The sequence below is a fragment of the Alligator sinensis genome, unplaced genomic scaffold (genome assembly GCF_000455745.1).
Source record: "Alligator sinensis unplaced genomic scaffold, ASM45574v1 scaffold523_3, whole genome shotgun sequence".
NCBI lineage: Eukaryota > Metazoa > Chordata > Crocodylia > Alligatoridae > Alligator > Alligator sinensis.
Window position 1 is genome coordinate 10,843 of NW_005842658.1, and position 10,213 is coordinate 21,055.

General features: G+C 41.4%; 1 protein-coding gene across 2 annotated transcripts in view; it reads left to right on the forward strand.

Moving 5' to 3' along the window:
• EED (embryonic ectoderm development) overlaps positions 1 to 10,213 on the forward strand; it is a 29,046-nt gene that overhangs the window by 10,626 nt on the left and 8,207 nt on the right. The window contains exons 2-11 of one of the 2 annotated variants that reach the window (XM_025215648.1): positions 534 to 626; positions 1,815 to 1,880; positions 2,604 to 2,677; positions 2,723 to 2,774; positions 2,898 to 2,979; positions 4,800 to 4,891; positions 6,366 to 6,499; positions 7,821 to 7,926; positions 8,733 to 8,891; positions 9,261 to 9,334. In XM_025215648.1, the coding sequence (XP_025071433.1) occupies positions 534 to 626; positions 1,815 to 1,880; positions 2,604 to 2,677; positions 2,723 to 2,774; positions 2,898 to 2,979; positions 4,800 to 4,891; positions 6,366 to 6,499; positions 7,821 to 7,926; positions 8,733 to 8,891; positions 9,261 to 9,334 (932 nt within the window). Of the gene's footprint in view, positions 1 to 533; positions 627 to 1,814; positions 1,881 to 2,603; positions 2,775 to 2,897; positions 2,980 to 4,799; positions 4,892 to 6,365; positions 6,500 to 7,820; positions 7,927 to 8,732; positions 8,892 to 9,260; positions 9,335 to 10,213 lie in introns of both variants that reach the window. The other variant, XM_025215647.1, reaches the window with a different exon arrangement.

The following is a 10,213-nucleotide window of genomic DNA, read 5'->3' on the forward strand; positions in this document are numbered from 1 at the left end:
CCAGAGAAATAGAATGTACTTTAGTTCAATGGTGTTCAATCTTTCAGCTCCTTGGACCAGATGAATAGTGTGGGGTTGGTTCGTGAGCTGGGTCCCTCCCAGTTTGGGCCCCATGCCACACCAGCCCTGCGTGCCCAATCTAACTTTACAGGGCCACACTGTCTGCCTGCAGAGCTCCTCAGAAGTCCAGAAATTCAGAAGCAGGGAAGCAGCAATTAATGCTGTCACTGTTCCTATGCTGCCAAATTTTCAGGCCCTTGGAGATACCTTATGATTGAATGACTGGGCTCTGCAGGCCCGATATGGCCTGCTGGCCAGGAGTTGAGCACCCCTGCTTTACTGGCATTAAGACAACAGAGTTTTGTGATACACATTTTTAAAAAGGTTCATAAAATTCATATGAAAACATAGCAGTGTGGGAAGAGGCTGCACCAAGTAAGCTAGTTTGCCCTGTGGAATGAATTTCATTTCTTAGAAACAAGCATCTGTGATCTTTGTCCCTTTGCATTTCTGATTTGGCTTTTTCTTTACAGGAGGACCATGGCCAGCCTTTGTTTGGAGTCCAGTTTAACTGGCACAGTAAGGAAGGTGATCCGTTAGTTTTTGCCACTGTAGGCAGCAACAGAGTGAGTAAGACTCCATTTCTACCTGATGTGCCCCTGTGGTTGTGTCTTTGTTTGCCAGTTTCTCTTTCTTCTTCCAATCACTCTACTTATGCTTTGTGTTAAAATACTATGCTATGAAATGGTGTGTGTCTGTTTTCTCCCAGAGTTTGTAAATGTGGCCAAGAAAAATAAATCCAGTAGAGTGTAGTGTGATGGTACACTTGAGCTATTTGAGAATACAATTATCTGTTTTATTAAAACCTCTTCACTCATGGGAACCAGTGGGGGACAGCCTTTTTTGATAGGTATGCCACAGATTAGCCCTGTACCCTCCCTGAATGCCTCTTTGATTCCCTTCCTCTGCTCAGTTGGCTGCTCTGCTCTCTGCCCTGTGATCTCTGCCCAATCTGCTACTCTGTTTTCTACCCGCCACCGTCGCTTCCCCAGTCTGCTGCGTTCCATGTGCATAGGATACCTGTGCTTGTGTCACATGTGCTGCAGGTTGACCACCTCTGATGTGAACAATGTTCTTCCCCTTAAGTCTAGCTTTTTGGAGTACTGTGTAAAAAGGGCTAAGAGATATGGAGTGGGATCTATATAAGTTTCAGTGTGTCAGCTACTGACAGTACCTAAAGATTAGTAGCCTATATGAAATAAATTTTCATGGGTTCTTAGTTAACAGCCTTCCACATCATTACAGCTTCAAAAATAATGTGTTTCTGGAGAGCACCTGGAGCATCTTATGTATTATGAATAAATGAAAAGTCTTCATTTTCCAAGGTCATCCTTCTGGCAATTATTATAAGCACTAAACTAAAGCATTAAATTAAACTAATTAAAAGAAATGAAACAAGCCATGTTTCCATACGAGAGAAGTTAAACCAGATACCAGTTGCTTGTTAAAACTGGAATCCAGTTAGAACTAGTTGTATTAACTTATTCTAAGGTATGAAATACGCTTCATGGTACAAACCTGGGAAAGGCCACCATGAAGACTGCTTTCTTGAGGCAGAGGTTAAGACACTATGAATGTTTGCATCACACCATTTCCACATGCCACAAAGGGACAGGTAGTGGGTGGGATCTGTGTAGTAAATACATATCACATGTTCTGTTTGAAGATCAGTATACAGCTGCTTTTGGTAAATGCATGCTATTTAACGTGAAAGTAATAATCTGTTCAACTCTTTCTTTTCTCCTTCCTCCCAGGTTACGTTATATGAATGTCATTCCCAAGGAGAAATCCGTTTATTGCAGTCTTATGTGGATGCTGATGTATCCTCCAAAAATGATGTTATAGATAATTTTAGAAGATTAAACTGAGAAATAGTTGTTTACTCCTCAGTGTACCAAAACTGGAGAGACTACATAGAAAAGTAAATGAGTATATTCCCTAGGATACAGTACTATGAACACATTTGTTGGTGATAAAGTACATTTTTCACTATAGGTACAAACTTACCTCTGCCCAGAAATCTTCTCTTTCTTCCTAGCAATTGATTTGTTATACCTGTTCCATATCAACTGAAGCCTCCCAGAACTAATACATTGTACATTTTCATGTTCAGCCTTCCCAACATCCCCATGAAGCAGGTGATGTACTCCTTTTTAGCAACAGGGAAATCAAAGCAGTTGGTATAAGATGTGGGGTTGAAACCTGGGAGTTCCTGAATTGCAGTCCAAAGCTTAAACCAAATCATTACTGGCAAAGGTCTTTGTTTCATTTCTACTCTGAGTATTTTTAATGGAGGAGGTGGGATAGCAGACAAAATACATCATTATATATGTGTAATCTAGAATGAGGGCATGACAAAAAAGTATTACAGAGAAGGGTGGAGTTGGTATTGATAGAAATATCAATAAATATTTAGTCTTTGAGTGCAGGCTTCTGGGCACTCGCACAAAACTGTAATCGGGGACCTACACCAATGTGTTGTTCAAACATCTTATGCAAAACTCTGTAACTGTTCCTTTAGTCCTTAACATAGTGCTTCTTAGGCAGATGAAAACTTTTATACTTGTGCATGGACCTACGATAGCAATACAAGTCATCCTCTTCTGGCTGTGGCTGGGTCCAGGGGGAGAATTAGGATAATTAATCCCATTACAATGCAGTGTTCCAGGGGTATTATTAGGATAATTAATCCCATTACAATGCAGTGTATAAAGGTGAGTGGTCACAGTTCCAAACTTTAGGTTGTACCTCAACAAATTAGCATACAGTAGTGTCTGTTCTAAACTTATATCGATGCAAGGGGCAGAAATAACTTTTTTCTCTGAAATCTGTTCCAGCACTATGTGGGCCATGGAAATGCAATCAATGAACTAAAATTTCATCCAAGGGATCCAAATCTCCTCCTTTCTGTAAGCAAAGGTGAGAAAATCAGCTTTTTTGGTTAAGAATCATCTGCTTAAGTTAGAGTTTGTTCTTTACATATGATGCTGGATGTGAATGAAAGTGGTGGCAACCCACCAAAACACAGAGGTTGACAAGTGACTTAAAAATGAGTCCCCACCACCCCCGCAACCCTTGAAACTAGACCAAATTAACCTCTTTAATTTTACATTTGCGTATGTGAAACCCACTCACTACATTAGAAGGAATTCCAGAGGACAGCGTATAATCACACTTTGTAGAAAGGAAAGTACGTGGGTATTGGGGGAGACAACTGAGCAAGCATGAATTATTGGAACTTTGTGATAATGATGACTTAAATTATTTATTTATATGCGGAGTTGCCCTGACATCTAGTGATGAGATGAGAACATTGCAGATATTGTTCAACATTCGAAAAAACAAATCTTGGTTTCAGCCTCCTGTCAATCCAGTGTAAGTCAGTAGATCTCCGTTTAATTTATTGGCTTTTACCTGGGTAAAATTAGTGCAAGTGAAAGAAAAAAATGTAGATATTAATATGGGCTCTTTATGAATTTTATTTAGAATGTCCAGCCAATCATAATTGCTAAACCAGGAGTGTTACACTTGTCTGGCCTCATCTGGCATGGGGCTGGTCTGTGGGCCAGATTGGCTGCACAGACTCCCTCCCCCATTTTCTCCCCCAGCATTCCTGACCGACAGCTACTCCAGCCAGGCTGGGACCCTTGCTACATGCAGCGCAGATCCCAGAGCAGCTGGAACAGGCACTGTGTGAGGCACAGTCTGGCTGGAGCAGCAGCCACACTGCATGCAGTGACCTCCCCAGCAGCTCTGGGGGACACACCGCAGACGGTGCTGCTCCAGCCAGTCCAAGACTTGCACCGTATGCAGCATGAGTCCCTGTTGCCTGGAGCAGGCACCATGTGCAGTGCATATCCAAAAATGGGCACCACCTGTGGTGCAGTGCACTGTGGCTGCTGCTCTGTCCAGACCGCATCGCATAGGGTGCCTGTTTCAGCTGCTCTGGGATCTGTGCCTGGAGGGTGCGGGGGAAGGGGAAGAAGACAGGGTCTGTGGGCCTGATCAGGCTCACAGACCAGCCCCATGCCATGCCCCACATGGCTGTGATCAGACCCAGGGGCAGCACCAGGAGTGGATGGCACGGTTCTGCAGGCTGGTTCTAGTCCACGGGCCATATGTTTGACACCCGTGCTCTATAACAAGAATTATCAACCATGAGTATTTCAAAAACTAAAAGCTGCTTTCAGTAGTATAGTATTATGGCAAAGACTGAACAAGAACAGAAAATTTTAATTCCTGTAGCTAACTTCATGCATAGTCTGATCTATAGGACACTACATTTCCTGACTATTTTATGTATACGTGTATAGTTGAAACTTTGAAAATCTAGGCTGCATGATTCTTGCTTGTTGTAAGCTTGTATGTCTAAGTGTTACTTCTCAGAGAATACCAGATGGTGAAATCACAGATCCAAGCACTGTTTAGCCACTTGTAACATTACCTGGAAGATGAGGGTAGAGTAGAGAAGGAGGAAGTAGTGCAATTTGTCTGACATGACAGCTGGCATTGTATTGGGTAGCTGAGAAAACACTTTCTTTCTATATCTGATGTGCTAAGTGACACTGTAACAACACACAGCTTGAATACTGTTGACACTTGTAGTAATCTGAGAATGTACTTGGTGTACTGTAAATACTAACATGGAATTTCTCTTCTTGAAAGTGCTGGCTAAACTGACTCTGTTCAGGTACAAATGCATAAAGGTTAACTTGTTAACTTCTGTGTTTTTATACCAGATCATGCACTGAGACTGTGGAACATTCAGACAGATACACTGGTTGCAATATTTGGCGGAGTAGAAGGGCACAGGGATGAGGTTTTAAGTGCAGTAAGTAGAAAACAGAGGGTAGTAACTTTAGATTTATGCAGGGGGTACTAATCCTGGTTAGTTTATCATTTATCCTTTTGTATTTTGTTCAGCTTTACACGTTATGTTTCAAACTCAAACTGCATGAACAATTGAATATTTAAAATGTAGCTTTATACTGGACTTGTATAGTTCAATGTGCTGCGCTCTCCCCCCCCAAACCCCCCCCCCCCTTGCAAAAAACAAACAAACCAACAACCAAAAAAACTAAACTTGACAACCTGCAGAAAAAGAACACTTGCCCCACACCGTCTCCTTTGGAAAAGCTGGATATTTTGCAATATCCCCTGAAGGTAAATTGCCTTAATAGGGCTAAAGAGCAGGAGCACTGGGAAATATGAAAGGTCTTCAAATGTTCTCTACTGAAAATACTTTACAAATGACTGGACAGCATGCATCCAAACTGATCTCAACTGCTAGGTTAAAATAAGAGTCAAGAAACTTATCATAGGTTAAGAAAATTGGTTAATTCCTGTAACAATATCAAATGTCTGTTTTAGCAGGTTATTAGGTGAAACAATTGAAACTTAAAATACCTGTATACTTCAGTATTTATAGTCCTTGAAGTGCCATAGACTGCATGGCATACATGTAGAATAGATTAAGGCAGCCCCTGCTCTGAGAACTGTTCAGTCCAGGGCCCTCAACCCACAAGTCCTTTAACAGAGTAGCCCTCGTTGGTCTTCCATGGCGGTGGACATAATACAAATATTAGGTAGAAGGTGCCAAAAAAGGACTAGTTTTAAATATCTTTAAAAAAATCTCATTACTTTTCCATTAAATAACCTAACACATGATGGTGGTACGGTTCCTGAGTGTTTGGCTGACATTATCTGTGCAACTTGCCAGCCTTCACAGAAAGGGAGAATAAGGGAGAGAATGAATTACATTACCAGCATAGTTACATAGGCTTGTTCTGCCCACTTTTGATGGCTCTGTGATATATGAAATTTAAAATAATTTGCCCAGGTGGAAAACTTTCTTCATAACGCCATTGCTTCCCTATTTCCTGAAATGTGAGGATTTATACCACTCTTAAAACTGCTTTGGGTAGGGGTTATAACTGTAGATGGTCTTCCTTCATATAAATGCCCAGTCCTTTTCCTGAATTTTGCTAAGCTTTGTGCCTCAAATATTCCTTGCAGCAGTAAATTCCATGGGTTTGATGTTGTGGCAGATATCTTTATATTTGTTTTCTCTTGGTCTCACTCAATTTTCCTTTGTAGTATTTGAAAGAGTAGGCATGAATACCAGCATGTGGTACCGTTAACAAGAAACAGTTTTCAATTATTATAGTTAATGTTTTTCCACCTGAAATGTGTAAGTTTAACATGCTCCATATAGTGAAAGTGCTGGTGTGGCCATATTCAACATGTAATAAAAATAAAATCAGTATACTGCAAATTACTATATGTGCATATTTTTGTGTGCACAGGATTATGATCTTCTTGGGGAAAAAATAATGTCTTGTGGGATGGATCACTCCCTGAAACTCTGGAGAATCAATTCAAAGAGAATGATAAATGCTATCAAGGAATCTTATGAGTACAACCCAAATAAAACCAACAGGTAAACACAATCTTGATTTTTTTTTTTTTTTCCCCTTCCCTCCCTCCCTCCTTCCTAGGTTTCTTTTTGAATGTTCTCACTAGGGGCCTAGATCATCTCTCACTAAAAATTAGTGTGGGAGTTCCCTTGACTTAAGAGTTGTATTGAACTCTAAATCATTTTGTTTTATCCTAATGAAACTTGGTGGCAATAGTGTTTTGGTTAGTTACAGATCTTGTCACTGTGTTTAACTCATTCCACTTCTTTCCTTTCGACTTGACCATAGAATTGACTGCTTAACTACAGTTATTAAAACTGTGCATATATCACTATATTTTAATACATGTCATAGCCATCCCTTCTGCAAACTTTATAGAGTTGGATAACTTTGATGGGCCTTGTGCCTCTGTTGTGACACTGGTGTACCCTGAAGATCCAGACAGATCTTGACTGACCATCCAGCCTCCTAAAAATACTTTTCCGTTTTCTTTGCCACGCCTTGATCTTATTTTTTGATTTGGGTCGTAGCCCTCAGATTGCCAGAGTGACACTTCAGGTGCCTTTTTCCACCCTGCTCATCACAGAGCTCCTCTGTCTGACCCAATCAATCACTCCAGGGCCTCAGTGTAGCTGGCTATAGCTAGGTTGCTCCTAATTAAGCTCAATCTTTCTCCTGGGCTAAACTCACCTGCTCCTGGATTCCAAGCAAGCTCAGTCTCATTCCCGGGGCCTTGGCTTGCCCCAGATCCCCAGGACACCCAGTGTCCTCAATGCCTGGTGCCCACAGGGTCCTCACTGCACCCCTGTTAGCCACCCTATGCCTTGCAGCTTAGACAAAACCATCAACAAAAGGTACTCAAAACCTCCCTGTAACCCATGCAGCCCTTTCTTCAGGTCTTTCTCTTCTGTTACTGGCTAATGCCAGTCTAAGCCCTTATGGGCTTACTCATTGTAACTTGCCTCTTAACAGTGTTTCAGGGAGCTCCACGTGGCTACCCTGCCTTGGCCAGATGCCTGACTGTTGTGGAGCTGTGCCCCTTCCAGCCACTGCACTCTCTCTCCCCATTAATGGGGCATAACCTAATTAATCATCCTGAACCCCTGCAGCTTGCACAGCACTGGGGGTTAGGGACCCCTGTTACAATAACAAATGTGGGTAACAGATAAAGCCATATAGTAATCAGGTAATAAATAAGGTTGTGGAATCTACTTTTTGATAACTATTAGCTGACTTACGGTAAAAACACTTCATAGTTTTTAAGTTTTTCTGTGAGTTTAATCTATTAAAAGTGAAATTTTCTCTCTTGTGTTACTGGATCTGACATGTCAGTTTTCCCCACAGGCCCTTTATTTCTCAGAAAATTCACTTTCCTGACTTTTCTACCAGAGACATACATAGAAACTACGTTGACTGTGTACGATGGTTAGGAGATCTAATACTTTCCAAGGTAAGGTGCTTACTGTTTAACCATGTTGCTTAAAGTTATTTTCTTTTTAAGATGTTTGTTTGCTTTTTTGGGTAGAAGGGGCTGTTAAGTTAACTTACTGTGCCATGTGATGTAGCTTTCCTAAACAAAGTGGCAAATAGTTGAATTCAAGTGCTTTATATATAGGCATTTTGCGTCTAAAATCTGGAATTCTTCTAAGTATAGTTCTGATAAAGACATGTTAAAAGTAATACTGGGTTTTGGATGCAGTATTCAGAGGACAAAGGAAGACTTCTCTTTTCTGGGACAGTATGCTAGATCTTGCAACCTAAGGGAGAAATTAAATACGTTTGAATTGAAAGGTCTGTGGGATGCCTCCTTGTCTTAACAGTAAAAACATTTGCCCTGTAGATACTGGGTTAAGGCCCTGGTTTTCAAGTCTGCTCAGAGACTTGAAAACCAGTTAGCATCTTTTTAGTGAGGACAGAGTTCAAAATGGTGCTAACTTGTCTTCAGATCTGTGCATAGATGGAATGAAAACTCCCTTGTTATGTTTAAGTTGTCAGAGTGCACTTCATTTTCATACTTAGAGAGGTGCCCTTTTGCAGTTGAAGGTTATTGGCAAGTACTCTGGGTGCCATATGCCATATTAGGAGGGTATGGACAAGACATTTGGGTAGAGAACTATGATATCATATGATGTCCTCATGTAATGGAGGGTGGGTCTAGAGGAGAAGTTTGGATAACATTTACAGTTCAAAACAAAGGAAAGTACTTTAACGGCTTATATTGCAAGTGATATCTTTTTCCCCTCTCTCTTTCGACAGTCTTGTGAAAATGCCATTGTGTGCTGGAAACCTGGCAAAATGGAGGATGATATAGATAAAATCAAGCCTAGTGAGTCAAATGTGACCATACTAGGGCGATTTGATTACAGTCAGTGTGATATCTGGTATATGAGGTTTTCAATGGATTTCTGGCAAAAGGTAAGCATGAGCTTTGAAATAACTCTTCATCTGTTTGGTTGAGAGAGGGGCAAATGAGGAATTTTTGCTTGGCTCACATGAACTAATGTGATACTAAAAGTAGCTTGGTACTAAGACGTGAAAATTCCAGATCTATCCTGGCTCCTCATTGGGAGCCTTGTGGAAGATTTCCATTATCATTCATCTCCATTTTATGCATAGTATAACGGGCAAATTAATTGTATGTGGTGTGAAAATGTAATAGTTCTAGAGTGACTTGAGAATATATGAAATACTGGATGTGTGTTAACTGTTGCCAGTCCTACAGTCTTTGTAAAATCCTCGTTTCCATTCTTTGGTAATTGCCATGCTCTTTCTCTTGTTTCAAAGATGCTTGCTTTGGGCAATCAGGTTGGCAAACTTTATGTTTGGGATTTAGAAATAGAAGATCCTCATAAAGCCAAGTGAGTATAAATTTTACTTCCCCAGATTGTCCTTTAAAATCAGTATGTGAAGGAAGGTCATAGACTCATAGAAATTAAGGGCTGGAAAGGACCTCAAAAGATGGAGTCCAACCCCCCTGCTCTAGGCAGGATTACTGCTGAGATCAAATGATCCCTGCAGGTTGTCCGTCCAGTCTCCTCTTGAAGACTTCCAAGGTTGGGAACTGCACCACCTCCTTGGGAAGTCTAGTCCAGATTCTGGTCACCCTTACCATAAATAAGTTCTTCCTTACATCCAACCTGAAACCATCCTCTAACAGTTTTATGGCCATTGCTCCTTGTCCTCCCCTGGGGTGCCCTAGTGAACAATTTTTTTTTGTCCCAGCTCTCAATATTCACCCCTTACATACTTATGGACGGCCACCAAGTCCCCCCTCAGTCTTCTCTTCCCCAGGCTGAACAGTCCCAGATCTCTTAGTCTTTCCTCATAAGGTTTGTCCGCCAGGCCCTTAATCATTCTTGTGGCCCTTCTCTGGACCCTTTCAAGATTCTCCACGTCTCTTTTTGAAGTGCAGCACCCAGAACTGGACATAGTACTCCAGCTGGGGTCTTGCCAGCGCCAAGTAGAGAGGAAGTAACACTTCCTTAGCCCTGCTCGCGACACATCGGCTAATCCATCCCACTATGCTATTAGCTCTGTTGACTACAACATTGCACTGGTGGCTCATGTTCATCCTGTGATAAATCATAATCCCAAGGTCCCTTTCAGCCACTATACTGGCCAGGACATCTTCTCCTAACCTATATTCATGCAGCCAGTTACTTCATAGATTCATAGATGCTAGGGTCGGAAGGGACCTCAATAGATCATCGAGTCCGACCCCCTGCTTAGGCAGGAAA